General features: G+C 45.4%; 2 protein-coding genes across 4 annotated transcripts in view; one reads left to right on the forward strand and one right to left on the reverse strand.

Annotated features, from left to right (window-relative positions):
- The window catches only part of TSPAN4 (tetraspanin 4), a 431,876-nt gene extending 415,649 nt beyond the window's left edge, over positions 1-16,227 (reverse strand). The window contains exon 1 of the mRNA XM_042038860.1: positions 16,101-16,227. The gene's annotated coding sequence lies outside the window, so the exon portion shown is untranslated. The remainder of the gene's footprint in view (positions 1-16,100) is intronic.
- A 183-nt stretch (positions 16,228-16,410) lies between these two features.
- On the forward strand, positions 16,411-19,888 carry POLR2L (RNA polymerase II, I and III subunit L). Of its 3 annotated transcripts, none has more exons than XM_042038862.1 (3): positions 16,411-16,502; positions 16,699-16,806; positions 19,428-19,888. In XM_042038862.1, exons 2-3 carry the CDS (start codon positions 16,712-16,714, stop codon positions 19,534-19,536), a joined length of 204 nt encoding a protein of 67 aa, XP_041894796.1. In that variant the 5' UTR covers positions 16,411-16,502; positions 16,699-16,711; the 3' UTR covers positions 19,537-19,888. The 3 variants fall into 3 exon arrangements, with proteins under 3 accessions (XP_041894796.1, XP_041894795.1, XP_041894797.1); XM_042038861.1 differs by having other exon boundaries at positions 16,425-16,509; XM_042038863.1 differs by lacking the exon at positions 16,411-16,502 and adding an exon at positions 16,583-16,607.
- The last annotated feature ends 1,002 nt before the right edge of the window (positions 19,889-20,890 follow it).

Below are 20,890 nucleotides of genomic sequence, written 5' to 3' on the forward strand. Positions count from 1 at the left end.
CAGCTCCCATGCAAATGTAAAGCATGCTGCTCTGAATGCTATAGCAAGTTATTACCAGCAGCTTATGTGCAGCGTGTTCTTTCTATCCACTGCAGTATTTGAGTGCTGCCATCAAACCAATTCAGAAAAAAAAAGTTACTGATATTATTCAGTCTTGACCACAACATACCCACCTTTGCTCATCTTACTTCAATCACTGCTACAAATCTGTAAGATCAGTTAGTCCCAGCTCCAGCGCTTGTTTTACCAGACATTCCACAGCAAAGCGCCCCCAAAACTTACCAATACCCACCTCGGGTAGGCTCGAATCCCAGCTTGAGACCAGCAAAATCCTACCCTACCCTCTATGCAAAGGGCACATAGGGAAGTGCTGGAACCAAACAATGCATCCCACTGCTGGTGAGTTTATCTATTTAATGACAAAGCACCACTCAGCATAACCAGGTACCAACTCAAAACCAAGACAGCAGGAAAGAGCTCCTGGTACAGGTCAGCTGTTTCACCACCAAAAAAAGCTGCAACATGGATACCATCACCCGAAAACCACAGAGACATCAACCCTAAATGGCTGTAAGATGGAAAGGAGAACTATCCTACTGCAACAGGGATTAATATTTTGGATTTTTTTTCTGGACTAAGTCTATGAAAGAATTAATTAAATTATTTTTCTGTACTACTGATTAACCATTCAAACACAAAATGCTGGCTATTAGAAAGCTGTGTTTCTTTCCTTGTCTTTCAAAATATATTAGCTACAGTTCAGATACTTAAGTATATAAATTCAGCCAGGCATGTTTAATGAAAGCTTTACCTTCTATCACTGCATTTTTGAAGTAAAGAATAGGCTGCCTTTCACCCATTCAGCATCATCATGAAAAACTAACTTTTTCCATGGAACTGAAGAAAATACTATAGCGAGCAGAGCCCTGTTGAGAGACAGATTAATTATCTACTTGGGTGTGCATGCAAGAGTAAGCTTGTCACAACTAAGGGAAGAAGGGAAAGGTAGCAAAGCAGCTGTGCAACATTCTCCTCCTCTAGACCTCCACACAGCCCAGTGCAATAAGAGGTATGGTGTTCAGAAACAGCAACAGAACAAAATCAGGCTGGAGAATTTGCTGTCCTTTGAACAGCAATTACTGCCAATCCAGAATGCTGCCTTACCACAGAGCGCACCCCACTCCATGATCAGGAGTGGGGACGCCACATTCTGAGTGGGCAGCCTAGAAAGGAACACGATGCCCTTCAAAACAAGAACAAAACTGCAGCCACAAACCAAAACAAGAGGAACCAGTGCCAGCTTTCTAGGGACTAGATGTTGCCTGGAGCTGTGTGTGGCCCAGAGACACCCAGTGGTTGACTGGTACATCACAAGCACATGTAGTGAGTGGGAGGGTTAAGGAAAGCATCTCCTCAGTTGGTTTATTTTGTACAACCTTGGGCTGACGCGATGCTTCTCTGCTCATCTCCAGTTCTCAGACTGGGTGTGGGAATAGATAAGAAAGTCTAGGAGGAAGACCTGATTCTGAACAAGTGACAAACAGCAAGAAAGTGCAGGGAAAGAAGGAATTAGCAAGGTTTCACACTATACATTGTCTTTAAGCTGTAGATGTTACCGACATCCTCTGGCCTTTCTTAAGAAAGTCTCTGTGGTCAAGACTCTGCCTTATTTGAGGTCTCTGGCTGAGTTTCGGTAATCATTACCTGCAGTCTGAGATAGAGGCAAGTGCCATGCCACACTGAAGGTCAAGTGTCAGCTAAATGCTGCTTGTTGAGCTACTAACATTTCCAGCAGCAGCTATGCTTCCTGACTTAAAGGAGATTTAATGGCCCAACAACAACTAGTCAAGATATACATGCAAAACAAAAGGCATCCTTCTTCACATCACTAGCAGCATAGGACTACAAAAACACTGTACTAGAAAAAAGATAAGAGAAACAGATCTGACTCAAAACCAGCTTTTAGTAGCTCTACAGAAGTATAAGCAGAGTTTTCTTTAACCCAAGTAGCAGCAGAGCTGCAGATGGTGACATGCACAATGGGCCTCCCATGCACTGCTCTCCAACACTACATTCGATTCCATCCAGTTTTAGGCACTCACGAAATACCCAAGTTAGGCAGATCACCACAGTCAGCTTCCTCTAATGTAAATGGAGAGGGATGGAAGTCATCATCTACACATTAGCATCTCTGCACCTTTTATTTTAGACCCATCAATTCAGTGGTGTGTATTAGGAACAGCTGAACTACACAGGGTCAACTAGATAGGATTAATATTATGCTCCCTTACTTTGCCTGCACTATTGTTAAATCTGAGTAGCAATGCTCAATTTGGATAAAAGTAAATGCCCTCTCCAGAGAAACACAGAAATCCATGTTTTAAGCTGCTTTGTGGCTCCTTCTGGAAAACAGCACAATAAACTTTGCTGACAACCCATACCACATGCACAGAAATAAATGCAACCTTCACCCAAATGCCAATTTCCAGCAAAGACAACTTATTTTTTTTTAAATAATTGGATTGTAATTTTTCTAAGAAAACAGTGCTTTTTGGAAATAGCAACATCATACCAAGGAAAAAGTAACAGGTCAAGTGCATGAGTGGGTGATCTTACTGTGATCATTCTACATAAGAGACTTCAGAACAGTTTCATTCCCTGGCAGAAAGCTCAGAAATGCAACAGCACTAGTAACCCAGAAACACTGCAGTGACTCACTCGTGCTCAATCAACTCAGATGCTCAGGGGAAACAACAAAGGCATCAAACAGGACACGGACCAGCCAAGCAGATGCAACATGGCAGCACAACCTGGACTCGAGCCATAGCTCCTTACACTGAATTGCTGGCACCTCACTTTCTGCCTCGCACCACACATCTCATAAAATAAGCCCTGTTTTAGCAGAGGTTTGACCTACTCGTGAATATTACTGATAACCATAGGTGTTCTCAGAACACAAGCTGATCATGGCATACCGATGACAAAGAAAACAGCAAAGGGAGATTTTATGTTCCAACATTCCTGGCCCTAAACACACAGAGAAGAAGTGAGGGAAACATCTCCAGCAATGCAGGAAAACTCGAGATAGAGCAGCTGTATAAACCTGAGAAAACAGGGGCAGGCAAGGCTGATCACTGAGAACAGCATGACTAGCATGAAATGAGAGCACAAACAAGCTTGGAAGGCTTGAGGTCCTCTTGCAAGCAGAAGGCAGCTAGCCCCCTTAAATCACCCTCAGTATCTGCTCCTGCCCTCTGCTATTGAATTGGCAAAAATAAAATAAGACCAAACAGGCAGTGGACAGAACTAGGCCAGCTGTAGCCCCCTTCTCTCAGTTGCTCCCAGCTCCAGCTTTCAGTATTTGCCTCTCTTCAGCCCTGCCCATGACCCCGCTCTCAGCTATCCCCCTATAACTCAGATTTGAGGCACTTGTTCCACACCACTGTGCAGAGAGACACTGCCACTCACACACTCGACTTCATCAGTGACATACATAAGCAACAATAAAATTAAGAGAGAAGGCTCCTTCTTTTCCCTTCCTCCTCCTGTGTCATTAAAGTATCGTCGTTTTCTCTGTGAAGTTTTTAAAGAGAGAAAACAGAAATGAAATTAAATGGGAGGGGCATGAAAAGTGTCTGGATCAAAATATCGTATGTGCAACACCTCTTCTCTTCCATGAACTGCAAAAGTCAACAGCACCTTCTCTGGCAGGAGCAACAGGGCTGTCTTACATAATCAGGGGATGGAGGGAGAGGAAAGGGTCAGGAAAAGCACACACTGCCCACGGTTCAGAGAAGAGCTCCTTTCAGCAGCCATGAATAAGAAGACTGCAGAAGTGACAGCTTTGCTACCTCCCTGCCCAGCTGGCTCTCTGACCTGCCTAGAAGCAGCGTCCAACACCACAGGAAAGGCTGGCTTTGTTTCTGACACTACTGGCTGGTGGCCTTATACACAGGATGACAGAACACTGCTTTCCTCACAACTTACGATGGGGCAATTTATTTTCATTGGCATGAGCAGAGAAGGAGAGCCAGTTGGATCCACCCTGCAGCAGCAGGACACTGTGAAAGGCAACTTTGCACATGTACCTCATACAGTCATAACACATTCATACATCTCACACAGTCATTGCACACACCCTGTCTGAGAAGGAAACCGTTCAACAGAGACCTTTGCCTTCAGAAGATGAACCAAGGCATCTACAGCCAGAATTTTCAACCTTCCATACTCATCATCTGTGTGCTGCTACATCAAAGTAAAAGCCTGTTTTGACCCCCTTCATGGCTATCATCTCCCCATTCTCTTAGACTTCCACAGCAGTCTGCCCTATAAAGTCACAGGAGGATTTTCCCACCCTGTTGACATCATTTTCTCCTTGTTACACCCTGTCCAGTCCACACCACTTGGACAAGTTTTAGGCTGGGTGCTGCATAGAGCCTAACAGATTCATCCCAATTCATCAATCCTTGCTGACAAATCAAGGCCAAACTAGTGAGCAACAGCTTTCTGTGCATCTGTGGCAATTCAAACTGTTCCACAGTAAATCTAGAAATACCAACAGGCACACTCTGCTCTCATCACCTGCACAGAGGCATGCACTTGCATTCACAGGTACAAAACACCCGCCTGGCTTTTTGCAACCTCACTAACTTCTTCGTTTCCCAGTCCCTCAAATTTGTTGTGTCCACTCTGACCCTTAAGACTCAACACTCAGGCAAGCTTGGCATATTTGATTTCAAAAAACCTTTTTTCTCCACAATACTTACAGCTTTCAGTGAGTCCCTTGCACACCAGCTCTTCCAAACTGTGGCTCAGAAACAGGTCCTGTTTGCCACAACATCCATGCAGCTCACCAAATGCTTAGCTCTACGGCAGCACCATCATATGTAAATCCTCACACATGGCAAATCAAAACAAGAAGCTCCAAATAAAAATTAAAAAAAAAAAGGAAAGAAAACTCCAAACAACTTAAATGACTGCTAAAACCATCAGAGTATCAGCTGCAATAGCAGCACTTTGGAGAGCATTTTTCTGGGGCTTTTTATTATTACTATTATCTTATCTGCAGAAGGCAAGCCAAGAAAACAGAGAAATAGATGGAACCAAGCCCTGCATCTGAGCAAGCTCTCTAGAAGCAAATATAGACACGTTTCAGGGCTGGCAGAACACTGTGCTGAAATTAAGTGGTGTGGGTTCTGACAGAAACACAATTTTTCAGATCTGGTAAAGTGTGCCAGTGAATAAAACTTCCATAGGCTGTACACCAGCACCTAAATATTTGTCCTACTGCTGTTCATCCATAGCTGGCACACATTCAGAGACTACAAAGAGTAAAGCCAAACCAAAGCTCAGACTGACTTTTCTACCTCCAATTTGCATTGCACTTTTCCCTCCAGGGATCTTTCATGGCTTGGTTTGGATTCCATCCCAGCTCAGTCCCAAACAGAAAGATGTATCAAACAGTTTCAACACACTGACACATTTCATTTTGAATTTAAGTATTTGAAATTACTTTGAAGGCACATTCATGACATTTCAATACTCTTCTGGATAACTTTTTAATCCACCCATTTCTTACCCCATGGGTAGAGTGTAGGGCAGTGGGACTAAACTAAAACCAGAAAACTCCACCAGGACAGAATGAAAGCTCTTTGGGTGGAGTACTGCTTGCCCATGTGAAATTAAAACTTCATCGTTAGCTATTCAAAATTTGGTTGTACCAAATACTGTCCACCATGAGCAGGACACAGCCATGAGTCAGCAGCAAAAGGAAACTCCATGAGGCAAATAAGCTAGCTCTGACTTCCACCCCTTTCACTGCAGAGGCAGGTAAGGGGACAACTAAGTACCAAATGCCTTGAAAATGTGGAGCGAATATGAAGGGCCAGAGCAACTCTAACTTAATCAAAAGCCTGCCAAAAGAACAAGCTACATACCTATAAGGAAATACCATCAGGAGGGGTCATCAAAGCCATTTTTCTCACTGTAACAAACACCTTGGACAGCAGTAAAGGACAGCTGGCTCACCCACAGCAGCACTCCCCTTCAGAATGACTCCCATGTATGGTCAGTGAGGCTTCCATTGCCAAAAGCCACAAGGTGCAAAAGCAGTCAAGTCTGACTTTGGATGATTCCTGGCTAGGACTGAAACCTGCAAAGGTGAACTGGGTGCACAGAGAAAGAACTCTAGCAAGGGAAAGAAAAAAGCCAGAAGACAAGGCTTAATAAACTGTAAATACTTTCTTACAGAAAATCTTGTGTGTTCTTACACTGGCTAAAACAATGGCCCAGAACTGGTTCTCCTTTCATAATACAATACAAAAGAACCTGAAACCAATATTGTCCAGCAATGGCTTATCGTGTGTCCCATGAATTAAGGCCTTGGCGATAACCCAGCAGCCACAAGGCTTATGACAGCTTTCTCGGAAACTTAGGAGAATTTGACTTCCTTCCAATAAGGCCCTTAGGCTCCCAGAGGAATCCTCAAACAGCTTTTCAAGCCCTAGGAGTCAGGCCAGTGACAGCAAAAAGAGGATACCCAAAAGGCACTGCAATGACAATCCCACAGCAGAGCAGGAATGCAGGCAAGCAATAAAACTGATGCTAAACAGATCCACAATAAACTGGCCCCAACTATAATTTGAACAGTAGGGCACTGCCAAAATGAAATGGTCATTTACTGACAGAGAAAGCAAAGAAACACAAAACCTCAATAGAACAGTAAGAGATCACAGACAAATTTCAGAAAGCCTAACACTGCAGCTAGATGAAGAAAGCTCCTCTTCTACTTCTGAGTGTAACTCTCTGTGTCCTCACCTCTAGCAGGGGATCAGGATGTTCTGGGCAGTTCTCACTTTCTGCTATAAAGGCATTCTATTATCCATTCTCCAAGTACGAAATTCTCTTGTGTGTGACAAAGAAGTCCTAGTCATCCCAGAATCCCTTTCCTCCAGATGTCCTGATTCCGTGACAAAGGCAGAATGCACAAACAACAGTAGCACTGCAAGCAAAGCCGCTGCAGCACAGCTCCAGCCCACTACCACCACAACTGAAGTTAAGAATGCTGAAAATAGGGCACCATGCTGGCACTTCTCTACACAGCAATAGCTCTTCTGTGCTCCAAAGACTGTTCTTTGATCCATAAAGTGGCTGCACATGTGCTGGGGTGAAAGCCATTCTTTCACCCACATACCATTTTGTTTTGCAGAACAGAAGGAAAAACGTATTTGTTCAGCAAGTGTTTTAAGAAGATCAATCACTTCTGCTTTAAACTGACCCCTCACACTGTGGATGTTACTCAACAGAGAAGCAGAAAAACACCTCTCCTTTGCAGAAACGCAAATAGACCCAAACACACCTGTGGCCCCACTGAAGACAGGTGGCATCCTTTGTGTAACACTGCCCATGGCTAAGTTCACCCATATTGCAGATAAACGGCTGCACTACAGAGCTAAACAGAATTTATACACACATCCATCTTCCAAGGCTTCTCAGTACCAACAGAAAAAGCTATCTTTCACAGGATACAGGCATTTTCTTAATATTAAGCTTTTTAGCTTCTCTACTGAGAATGGCAAATGTGATAAATCAAGAAAAGAAGCAAAGCAGCTTGACAAGGTCATACAGGGGCTTTTAGGAAAAAGCCATGACTGGGGGGACATCCCAGGGTAAAGAACCCAAGTCCATGCTCTCAGCATGTCACTCATCAGGTCAGGTGGATACACGGGTGAAATATGAAAAGATGTCTTTGTTTATGCCCATTTTGAAGAGAGCAAACTTAAGGAAACAAAATAATCTGGGAGTGCCTAAAATACTCAGCATATCCTAAAGGAGAGGGCCAAAGGGCTCTCCAGATAGTTTTTGGGAGAGCAGAGATATACAGTAAAGTATCCTTTTAGATCAGGCAGGATTTTTAGGTTTGAAGGCAAGCTGCAAACAAAACTGCAACCTTGATCTCACAGCTCTTTTTACTTAGGCCAAAAATTAATGCAAAACCCCAACCAAACCCAGCAGTCCCTGGGCACAGCTCAAGCAGCCTATTGTTCCAGCAGGACTTATCAATCACCACAGACAACCCCCTCTGATCAGGTCGTATGATTGAAGGCTGTACTTTATTATTCCCTCACACCACGACCAAGCGAAGCAGCAGCAGCAGTATCAGATCAGACAAAGGAGCCGCTGCCCTTCAGAGCAGACTCCTGAGTAAGTGCTCCCTGATGTGCACACGGGTGTGACTTTGCTGTGCACAGCGGGAACGCCAGAGTAACCACACCACATGTGCCATGACTGACTGAGCTTAAAGAGGCAACACAACCCAAATCCAGGAAAATCAGAAGTCAAATTGGTCTGGTATCCTGAATTTATTAGACCTTCTAGACTATTTAACCTGGTATGGTGCAGCATTCCCAAACACTATACAAATGCCAGAGAGCGATGAACTGCTGGGTAGAGGTGAGAGATGATGGAAAACTCAGTGAAAGCAAGCCCCCCACAGCTCGGTCCCAGCTGCACCACGCTGTGTTCCACCACTGTGCAGCCCTCAGGGCTTCTCTGCAGCAAGCTGGAGATCCTCACTCAGACCAGGGGCTACCACACCCCCCAGCTTCCCAATGCTCTGCTACACCAGCGCCACACTGTTATGATTAAAATGTTAGAACTGGCTCTTGAATAAAAAAGAAATTCACCTGCAAGCAAAACAACTTCAAAATCCATATTCATAAAAAGTGTTTGAGGAATGTACAGGCCTCTCTCCTTTACCCATTCAAACGCCACAGTATTTGGTCTTTCATATAAAACATGCCGCAATTTCTTTCTTTCCTGCAGCGCAGTCACTGTGCATGTGTCTACCACTATCACCTCAATATTTTTGCTCAAAAAAGCATTTCCCTAACAAAAAGGAATTCACTCGTACAAAGCAAACTGTATTACTTCTGCAAAATTTCATTTGAGAATCCACAGCTGAAGTGCAGGACCCCTACGGTTCCCGGTTCTGCAGTGCGATAGCTTCAGCACCCCTTGTGAGATGAAGCATGTCACCTTAATGCATGCTTAAGGTGACAGAACGACCAAGCTGATGGGCTTCATCACCCTAAGGACATAGAAAGTGACATACTTAATCTGATGAGAGGCACTAAAGCAGCACCTTTTAATATTTTATGAAACATTTGGCTGTTTTTAATTTTAAAAACAGCAGCTCAATAAACAAAGCAATGGAGGATTCCCTGTGGATGTCATTGTGATAGGTGCACAGCAGCCCACTCTGCTGAGTGATAACATCATACCCAATGCAGCAACTCCATCATCTTCCCCACATCCATGCTGGAAGGCCTGTACCCTGGGAGGTCTCAGGCTCTGCACACCAACAGGGACTTTTCCAGAAATAGTTGTCTTTCACCAGAATACAGTGCATAGCAGAGGCAGCTTTGAAAATGGTTTAAGACCTCCAGCATTCATCTAGCACACCTTAATCTGGACACAACATGCTGACATGCCCAAGCTGAAGAAGTTGTTTCAATCAGAAAAAAAACATTTCCTTCCCTACTTGCCCAGTTCTGGAACTAGATTACAGACACAGACTTACATGGAACACAAAATGCAAGCATCCCACTTCATTACTTCTCCACACTTGCTTTAAGTTTACCTGCTGCCTTAAGCAGCCACTGCTGGCCGCTGTCAAGAGATAAGGTACTCAGCAAGATGGATCTTTGCTCCTGCCTATAACAACCACTTTCTATTCCCACACCCACGAAGGCTTGCAAGGTGCAAGACTGGCCAGAAGACAAATGGAAAAAAAAGTCCAAGCATCAAGTTTTAATACAGACATAAGCATCCTCCAAAGGCCCAAAGCACAGCCTTCAGCAGAGCCTGCTCTTTAATCCTGTGCTCCAAATACATCCATCACCACTTATGAGAACCTCAGAGACAAGACTTAAAAAGAAGTTAGAACATCTCCCCCCCATTCCTTTTCACTGGAGTTCAGAAGCTCATATTATGCCATGGTAAAGTACTACAAGAGGCATGGCTTCCTACAGTCTCTTTAGAGATAAACCCTGATGTATAAACCTGTGTATACACCCAGAGAAAAGGGCTCCTAGCCAAAGGCAGGAGGCATATCAGAGACAAAAGCACATCCATGAGCTCCGTGAGAATACACAGTCCTCTCACCATGGAACACCACCACCTTGAGGCTCCTCCCTTCAAGCATTAACAATTGACAAGTCCTGGCCTCACCTCAACTACACAGTCAATTCTTCACTCTGGGGAAAAAAAGATTCTGCAGAAATTAGAAGCATTATCCCAAGAAAGGGGATTATTTTGTCATCTGAGGACACATACATGGAAGAGCAGAGCTGATGGGCAGCCTTGTGATCTTTCTGATTAAAATGCTGCCTCAGGATATTACTCTCCCCATTCAACATGAAACAGTCAATTAGGCTGTGATATATTCATGTAATAAAGACTTTTTCTTATAAAATATGTCAATCCAAGACTTGCAATACTTTTGCCTTGAAGTCACCTTACTGAGAAGAAACATGACAGGTAAATCCAGTCTTACACTAGTTAAATACTGGCATAATGTATGAGGAAGCAGAAAAATAGGGAATAGGTATATTTTTCAATCCCATCACAGTGCCTTTTTTTTTTTTTTTTAAAGGAGGGGGCAGGAGGGCTTCATTTCCATGAAGAGCCATATCACCCTTTCATTATTAATTTTATATACATGTACATACATACACACACTCAAGTACACCCACCTTTCACTTACAGCAACCTCTACAGGAACAAGAGCATATTAAACTGAACAGCACAAAAATCTATTCATGGCCTCAGACACAATGACGTCAGATGACCATCCTGATGACTCTCAGACCACTCTCTTACACCACATTAAAAAAAATTCATTACTGAAAGAAGAACTGCCTTTGTGGAGCATCCATCCCTAGCCGGAACATCACCTCAGCTCTCACTTGTAAGCACAGCTGGGATCGTGGATGGTCCAGCTATGCTTCTCCACAGCAATGCTCTCCCTCCAAGGGCCCAGTGGAACAGCTCTAACATTCATAAGAGGCAGGGATGGCTCCATAAATCTTAGAAAGTTACAGAAGACCACCAGTGCTCACCATCTCCTCCCAGTTTGCTGGCAGGAGCAACCCCTAAATATGCCACAGAGAGCATCAAAGATATCTTTATGAATACCTGGATGCAGTCAGAGTCCCGAGCACAGAACACCATCCCAGCATCCTAACTCCTGTCCAGTGAAGCAGAACAAAATCTCTGCCCCACAAAAATAACGTAAGTAACAACAGCTCTGCCCCCTTCTCAAGTAAGAGGCAGTGATCTTTATACCTAACACTGGAACATCTTAAATAGTTTTATGGCAAAACATTTGCATTTTTGGATGCATCTATGGGACTTCCTCACATACCCTATTTAGCAGGGACATCTGTTACTCTACATGTATATATATTTCATCTAAATCCCACCCTCTGAATCCTTTCCACCAGTTGTCACTAATGAAGCTTTGTGTGCAAAACCAAGTGCATTCTGCCCCCACTAGGAAGCCAATTACAGCAGGAAAAACAAGCAATTAACAAGGTGCAAAATAAACATCTTGCCACCTGCCTTTTAATAGCAACCCCACTTCAAACAAGTCACAGTCTCAGCACAGCTTACAGAATTGGCAACTGATATTATATATGTATTTATGCAGCAGCTGTTCTTCATTGCAACAAATATTACAGGCTTACTAGATAAGGTCAGCATATTTAAAAAAAAAACATATAGCAAGTATTAAAACCTGCTTTGAGGCCCCAAATGTTGCTTTTAATGAAATCAGCAGCATCAGGCTTGTGTGGTATTACAGTAGAGCTGCAGTCACATCCCCAGCTTAGAGAGATTTCTCCTCATTTCTCCTTGCTTAGCAGCTTCAGTATTTGTTTCGCTAAATCCAGGGGCCTGAGCAGCTCTTAAACAGTGTGTGGGGCAACTAACAACACAGAGCTCTACACAGCAGACAAGTCTTTCCTGCTTCCATCATCCCTGCCTCTCCTTGACAGGAGGCCTTCTCCACCTCCCCACAATCACATCACTACATCCAATTGCATTGTGGGGCTGGGGGAAGAAAGTCACTCACTAAAACAAAACCAAAAAAAAAAAAAAAAAATCAAGGAGAAAACAAATCTATATTCCGTCTCACTCTTTGCTCCTTAAACCTTCATGCTTTAGAAGGGAAAGGAGGACTTCCAAAGACACACTAGCTAGCTCCAGAGGGAGCCACTTTCCTTCGCCTTCTGTGGAACAGGATGAGTGACACACTTCTGAGTGGTTAACCAGGACTAGAGAAAGCCCAAGAGTAAATCTGCAAGATTTAGCAAACTTGGAGTGGAAAATGTGCCTGAAAAAATAACAGCCAAGCTTCATCGTGCATGTTTGTCTTTGTATCTTTCCCTCTTGCTCTGACTCTCTACTGCTATGTAAATTATCTATATACATTAAACTTTCCATGTCACATTTCAGTCCCTGACTAATGTCCTATTTAACCACTCATTTCATAATTCATGTGAGTCTCTTCCTGTTAGGATTCTTCCTTGTCTGGCCTCGTTGGGATCTGAGGAGTAAAACACTGAGTATGGCACTCTGGCAATCACGCACAGGATCTGAGTGTTAGGTGGAGATGGAGAGAAAATTGTTAGTATTCTTTCTCTAAGTGACTACGGGCAGCAACAAGGCAGAGAGCTTTTAATTCCAAGCAGGGCCAACAGGGCTACCCACAGCTTTATAGAAGTCTGCATCATGATCAATAGTACTAAAACAATCCTTCACTGAAAGTTCTCCTAGAAAGTTCTCAATTTAAATAACAATTCACTACCCTTGAATACAACTGGCAAGTCAGATCTTGAAACACCTGTGTCTCCACTTCTGGTCATTATCTACACATACACAGAATAAGCAAAGTCAGAAGAAGGGGAACAATGGCAGGAGGTGAAAAGCGATGAAAGGTCAAAATTTTCCAGACTTGTGAGGGTGCACACCTAAACCTGACCTACTGCAACCCACAAAGTAAAAAAAACCTCTCAGCTACCAGTTTCTCACGCTACCAGTGCAAGTGCAGAGATCTCATGAGTCTTTCCTCCAGCCCTAATTACAAAGACAAGGTCACAAAAGACACAATCTGCCAGCATGAGCTGCAGGAGGTCATATGGCCACTCTAGCTACAGAAGTATTTTAGGAGTAGTTCAGTCAGTCAGGTCACTTAACTGACTTCATTTCTGTTTGTTTTTTAAACAAGCAGCAATATTTTCTCTTGCATTTTGTGGATGGGAGAACAGGAAGCGGGGTCTACTCCTTAGTCACCCGCCAAGGATTTCCATACACATCACTAACAATGCCATGGAGCAGTCACGCCTAGCTGCTTTTTATAGGGCTAAATCCACCAAAAAATGCAAAGAAGAAGCCTCATCCCAACAGTGACAGTGGGACTGAACACTGCCAGCTTTCAGAAGTTGTTCAGATCACAGGAAGAAGGCAGGTGTATTATCTGCAATGCCTCACAACAAATCCACATGTGACAGAAGATGCTCCAGCTGCACATGAAGAAAGCAGCCCACAGTTTTCAAGCTTTCTTCAACTCGATTAGTTCTAGGGCAGTCTCTTCTGCTTAATGCTGATGAGGGCTCCAATGGGTTTTCTGACCAGCAGGCTGACCTGAAGGCCCAAGGAATCAGCAGTTTTGGGACTGCTGCTTGCTGAAGGTGGCAGGAGATCAGAAATGTGGTAAGAACTTACTGTGAGAAAGAGCTACACGTCTAGGATTAGTTCTAGGAGACAGGGCTTCAATTCTTGCAATTCTTCTTCAACAGATACTTAAAAAGACCCAATTCTTGAACTCTTTCCACCCTCTTCAAAAGGATGGTTGAAGAGACCAAATTTCACTAAACACTAACAGCTGAGTGTCATCAGTACCAGCTCACCTGAACAAGAGTGGAAAGCTGGCAATACCACAAATGGCTCAAGCTGCAGTCCCCCTAATCAGCGTGAGCTACAGCCCATAAAACACTGACTAATTCCCAAGTAGTCACATGTGTGCACATTCCCCCACAGCTCATCTAAACAGACTTCTGCAGTTTGGCAAATGGTCAGATTAAGCAGAGAATATATCAAGTTAAGCAGAGAATGTTTTCGGTATGTAGCAGTCTCTCTAGGTCATAGATCATAAAAATCTTTACAATTTCTAGGATCAAAGCAGCTATAGCCATAAAAGACCTATTAGTTTGTTAAGTCCATCACCCAGCCAAAGCAGGTTACCCAGAAGAGACATGAAAAAGTTAAGGTAATGGTGTGCGAACAAGCAGAGTATGTTTTTCTTTGAAAAGAGATGCTAAGCAAAGTCAGATATGTGAACTAGATCCAAAAGTTAAAGTTCAGTTTTGTTTTTAAGAAATAAGCAAGCATATTTCTACAAGGCAGCTATAAAATGCTAACCTATATCTAATGACATGGCTTGGCTATGAAGCCAAGCTCCAGCCCCTCTTTCTCACTCTCAGTTGCAAATTTCCATCTCCAAACACAAATGCCTTTTACCACACAGTTCAGTAAGAAAATTACTTTGGAGCCCTGGTGCTGAAAATGCATCAAAGCACAATCTTCAAATTCTCAACTCCCCACCCCCTCCAGCCCCCAAAAAAGAGAAAGAAATCAAAGCATAAAAAGGAAAGACACAGTTTGGCTCCCACTGGCTTACAATAACAGTAATAATCATAATCTAGAGATCGCAGGAGGTTCATCTACCCTCCATGCCAACTCAATTCGCTCCATTCACAACTGTGCATAATTATCCCTGGGACTGCAAAAATTACTGTCTTTTCACTAGCAATAGAATTGTAAAAATGCTTTCAACCTCAAGCCCTTATTTATTAAAAGAAAACTATTTGCTCTTTAACGGTTCATGTTAGGTCTGGCATTTCTGTGCAGAGGGTCAATAATCCAGTCGTTCAAAAAATAGTCACGAAGGACGTATTAACATAAGCTGTGCATTAAGACACAATTATTTATATGCCTGACAGTAATGGCTCTGCGCTGTGCACTGTATCAACTCACAGATACTTTAGCAGGAAAGTAACAACACTTTGGGAGAATTTCTGCTCTCCCAAGGACAATTAGCATAACGCTAACGCTGAAACGAGAGAGCAATAAGGACTGACTGAGTAACGCTTCATCCCAGAGTCTCCAGAACAGCGGTACCTGTCCCCAAAGTTTGTACCCATCACAGCACGCTTCCCTCTGCTAAGCACACACAGCCCGTGCCTAATGCTTCCCCAATCCTTAGATTAACGAAATACGAGTAAAGCAGTTTCAAGATGCATTATCCTCTGCCACCAGACCTCCCCGGCGCGGGCGCCCCGCAGGACCGGCCGCGCTGCCCGCAGCCAGCCGCTGACTGCCCCCCGAGCCGCGGGAGCGGCCCCGGCCGCCGGACACCGCCGAAAGGCTCCTCTCGGTGCGGGCACAGCCGCGACAGCAGGCGGTACCCGGGGCAGCGCACACCGCCGGGAACTCAGCCACGCGCAGGTCACAGCAGGGCGGAGCAGCACCGCGACTTAACCGGACGGCGCCGCGTCCCATCTGGCCCGGGAGTTTGGAAACTCTCGGCAAATCCGCAGCCACCGCAACTTGGCCGAGGCTCGAGCGCGAGTGCCACCGGAGAGACATCGCCGGTCCGGGCTGTGCGGAGCCGCGGCACAGCCCCGCAGCGCCGAGAGCGGGAGCGGACTGTGTGCCGGGCTGTGCCGCCGCCTCCCGCCCGAGGGAGCCCCCGACCCGCGGGCAAACAGCCCCGGGCGACGCCGCGATGCTGCGCTGACAGGGTCACGACAAGGCGACAGCAGCGGGTCCCACCGCCCTCCGTTCCCTGCCCCGGGGGAGCGAAGGACACACCGCGCCGGCGCCCCTGCCCGCGGCGCAGCGGAGCGCGGGGCTGCCGCGGGGCGCCCCGGCTCGTCCCTCAGCCCTGGCCCGCCAGGATGCCCACCCTTCACCCCTCCGCCGGACCGGGCGGGCGGGTGCCGCGCCGCAGCCACCAGTTGCGCTTCCCGCTGCGGTACCTCAGCCAGGACGGGATGAGAAGTCCGCCCGCTGCCGAAGCCCTCTCGCAATGCAACAAGTGCCCGCCCGGGCGCGGCGGGAGGAGGCGGCGCGGGGGCGGTCGCGGTGCCGCCGCTCAGCGCTCGGGGCGCCCCGGCTGCCACTCACCGCGCCGCGCGCCCAACGCTGCCGCGAGCCCGCCCCCCCCGCACGCGCGCGCTCTCTTGGGCCGCCGAGGACGCCGTACCCCGAGCCGCTACCATCAAGTACCACAGGGGAGACTCGGGCCGTTCAGCCCGCCCCCCTGCGTGTCGGGCCGGCGGCGGCGGCGTGGTTTCCCCCGGCCCGGCACGGTGGTAGCGGCCGGCGGCCATCGTTAGCGGAGGAGCCGCACAGTGGGAGCCGCTCGCGGGGCCGCGGAGGTGCCGGGTGGGAGAGGGGGGCTGAGGGCGGGACCGGGACCGACCGCTCGCCTCCAAGGAGCCTTCAGGACTCGGCTTCTGTGTCCCACAGCCGCCGCCAGGCCGGTGCGGGGCAGCGCAGCCCTGAGCGCGCTGTGGCTGAGCGTGGTGCCCGGTCGCTTCGCATGGGTTTGACGCGGTGTTTGTGTCGTTGCAGCCACAGCGCAGAAATGATCATCCCGGTCAGGTGCTTCACGTGCGGCAAAATAGTGGGGAACAAGTGGGAAGCCTACCTTGGCCTTCTGCAGGCGGAGTACACGGAAGGGTGGGTTTTATTTCTGTGTTCTTCGACTCGCCTTAGGTGAGATTACACAGTGCATAAGATCCCAGACCTGTTGGGGTTGGAAGGGAGCTCTGGAGATCATGTCGTCCAACCTCCCTGCTAAGGCAGGGCCAGAGGCACAAGTGCAGGGTCGTGGCGTCACGAAAGAGCCGTAGAGGGGCTAAAAACCACAGGTACATCCTGAGGCTATTTAACCAAAGGTTAGAAATTGTAATAGGCCACAAAGTACTTGTTTCCCCACTGAATCTTTCAGGGCAGCAGTATGGAAGTTGCCAAGTCACAGCCCTTGTACCCAAAACATTCCCCAAATATGTAACTCTCTACTGCTGGTTTCTTCCCTTCCCCTTCTGTACACCCAACTTTGACACCAACATGATGAGTTTTTTAAAGGGAGACAAGGAAGAAAAGTTACAAGTGGAAGAAGTGTTTAGCGGTTTTTCTTAAAGCATTTTAACCCAGGATCGCTAACCTTATTTGTAAATACTGGTTTGCTGGAGAAAGGAGAAGTTTTAACTGTTTTAGATACCCCACTGATAGTCCTAACAATTCTGTGTTAAGAAGTCTGTGCATCCTTTGCATGGCCAGAGTTTGTTTTAATAGTCCGAGGAGAGTCTAACTATGGTGACACTACCTCAAAAGTTTTGAGAAGGAAACCTGAGAAATGCTTACATTTTCATCAATTTAAGTATGAAATAAAAAAAATTCATGGCTGTTTGCAGTTCAAAGGAGTGAAAAAGAAGTTAGAAATGTAAGCGATGTTGAAACGGTTAAGTAGAAAGAAAATAATTTGGTTTGCATTCAAGTGGTTGGGGATCCTAATAGTTCTTACAGCTAAGTCCATTTCTTTCATGTATGGAGTTAAAAGCATTACAATACAATGGGTTGCTAATTATTTTTCACTCATACTACAGTTCACCAGGACTGTTTTGATAGTGCTTCTGACTTATATTCTAGGCATTAAATTTTAATATTTTCCCCATCGTCATTATTCCTCTGCTTTTGTATAGGAGTTTTGTGTTGTCATTGACAAATGCTCACTTGAAAACAATTGTTGTGGTTACTGGCTTGATTCTGGGGTTCTTGTTCAAACTAATGCAAATATGGTATTGTAAGAAGTCGAGTTTATGGATATCAAACAGCTAAACTCTTACACTGCAGTACTGGAATCACTGTTAATGGTGGCTTAAGAAATGGATGGACAAAATGGAAAAACTTGTCTAAAGAATTACCAGTTAAAAAAGACACCCACACCCTTCTGTTTGTCCCTTAAAAGTGCTCTTTTTCCAAAAGTCCTTGGAAGCTGGAGGAAAAGGCAAATACAACTAAAGTTGTCTTAAAGTATATAGTATGACTGGAAATGGTGATTAACGTTAGTATTTTGCATCTCTGATAACTGCATTTGAGAGTTCAGAACTCTCCAGATAGCTCTTAAAATTTACCTATCAACAGACATCAGATGCTTTTGTTCTCAAGTGTTTTGGAAAATTTAGGCATCATGTGATGTTATTTATAAACGTTCTTTAAAAAACCCCACAGTGTTCTTACACTTCTCTAAAACAAGTTTTGCAGGTGCTGTCCTAGAATGAGCAGCCCTGCTGGACTATCAACAGTTGCAAGGACTGAGTGACATCAGAGAAGCTGCTGAAAGTTGGTTCCTGCAGTTAGACTGTACTGCTTGAAGCCAAACGACCTTTTACCATGGTCCAGCTTAGACAGAAGCTTCCTTCCAGTCCTTTGTATTTTAGAAAAGTATCCATTGGCTTCTTCCTGCAAGAGAATTACAAGGTCTAGGAAATTAAGTTTAAGTGAACGCTTTATTGTTGCACTGCATTATATCAATCTAAAGACCTGAGATCAGTCATGTTTCATGAATGTCACATTCTGAAGGAGTATCAGACTGGCTTCATGGCTAATAGGTTGGAGTTAAAGATCTTGGTAGTATCATTATCTTTAAGAGGTCTGATAGCCATAGCCATGGAAGACACATGCACTGGTTCAGGCTAGGATGACTCAACATCCCTCTACCCAAACATAAGAATCTGGAGCAGTCACTCGGAAGGAATTCAGTGAAAAGACTGTAAAACGCTGATTTCTGACCAGTCTGCACGTACTTACTTGTGTTGGGGGGGGGGCGGGGGCAGGTTGTATAACTGAGTGCCTTCTCTGATGGGAACTGGGAAGGATTTTAGCCGTCCTCAGAATTAGCATCCCTGTGTGGGGGAGGTTGCGTTCTCAGTTATTTTAGTTTCTGTATATCTCACCTTTTTAGCGTGGCTCAGATCTTAAATTTATCTTGTGAAATAGGCAAGAATCATCCTCAGTTTACAGAAACATGTTAAAACAGTGCCCTCTGAAAGCTGTGGCAGGCGGGGACCCTTTGCAGCAGCACGTCCTGTGCTCTGGCCAGCCCAAGAACGGGCAAACACCCTGTCAACAGCACTAAGTGGAAAAGGGCATTAACAGCACATGCTGAGTTTCTGTCTTTGAACTGCAAACAACTTTTCCTCTATGACTGAGCTCAAAGTAATCATTGTGTTGCTTAGGAAACGCCTACAAGTGATTCACTTCATCCGTTACGTTTTTTAATTGTTGTTCGTTAATAGAGATGCCCTGGATGCCCTTGGCTTGAAGAGATACTGCTGCCGCAGAATGCTCCTCGCCCATGTGGATCTGATCGAGAAGCTTTTGAATTATGCACCCCTGGAGAAATGAGATGGAAAAAGCACTGTGCTGCAAGCCATGTGGAACGTATCTCTAATTTAAACTTGAAACTGGACTTCAGGCAGTAAAGGATGGAAGCCAACTGTAGTGCAACCATCAAGAGATGTTTATCTTCTGGATAAAATACAGCCCCAAGCCACTAACCTCTTTCAAGGAAACAAAGGAATGGTGAAGTCCACTTAACCAAGATTTAGAGATTACAAGTTTGGATGCTTCTTCTTAAATCTGTTTTTGGAGTTGTGAACTTCTAGATGCTTCTGCCAGTAAAAACAAATGTTTGTTCATGTAGAAAAACTATTACATTTCATTAAAATGTTGAAATAAAGGAAGCTTTTCCCTTGTAGCCTTCCTACAGTTTCTGGATAAAGTTAAGTGTATGCTCGGATCTTGCTGCTTAACCCTGAGGTTAGGGGTACTGCTGAGTACCCAGTTCAGTGTCCTGCACTAGGCATGCAAGGGTTAGAAACACAGGACTGAATTGTGGTTCCAGTGACATGGAAGTGGGTACATTTGTGAGGCATTACTCCAGAAAGCAGCTGCAGCCCGTAGAGAACACTTTCCACTGCAGTTAAAGTCAACTTGTGGTCTCTACCCCAATCCTTACCAAACACTGGGGCTGCTGTATCATAAAAACAGTGATTCAGATGGTGCAGTGCCTTCATTTAAGCAAAACATGTCTGAGTGTCTCCGCGGAGAGCACTGGATGTGAGAATTGAGGCGTGCTGGTGTGAACAGGATCAAAGTGCAGATGCTGCCAAGCACCTGCACCCCTCTGTGGCTGCTACAGACGCTTTCCACCGTTCATCATTGACTTCACGTTGCACTGCACGTGTGCTGCGGTGCTGCCCAGCCCAGCAGAGAGGGGCTGAAACAGAGAGGGCAGCTGGAGCTGCAGGGCTGGGGAAGGTCACCTACACCCAGACAGGCACCGACCCTGCCCAGGGCTCTCACCTTCCCCTTGCACAATCAGCTTGTAAGTTGGGTCACGTTTTCACTCTGTTCTCTGCCATCCAGAAAATGCATTGTTGTGTATGGTATGTGCACAGGCAGACACACTCATCTTACCTGAAAGTGAAGGAGGCCCATTCCTACACCTGTGTGGGTTTAGGATTCTGTGCAAATGCATTAGTTGATCATTACAGCAGCTCAGTAGAGAATGGGCTGGAAAAGCTGGTAATTCCTCAGGATACAGTCTGTTGCTCCTTGGTGCAGTTAAACTAGTGTATGAGCTGCAGGGTAAGAAATATCTCTGTGGATTCTTTTCTGTAGTACGAAGAATCTGGTTTGAACAAACCCTGAGTTTACAGAAATAGTAATTATTTAATGTGCTTACTGGGTCAAACTT

This window comes from Corvus kubaryi, unplaced genomic scaffold (genome assembly GCF_017639235.1).
Source record: "Corvus kubaryi isolate FWS band 111438036 unplaced genomic scaffold, C.kubaryi_AGA036_p1.0 37392, whole genome shotgun sequence".
Taxonomy (NCBI): Eukaryota; Metazoa; Chordata; class Aves; order Passeriformes; family Corvidae; genus Corvus; species Corvus kubaryi.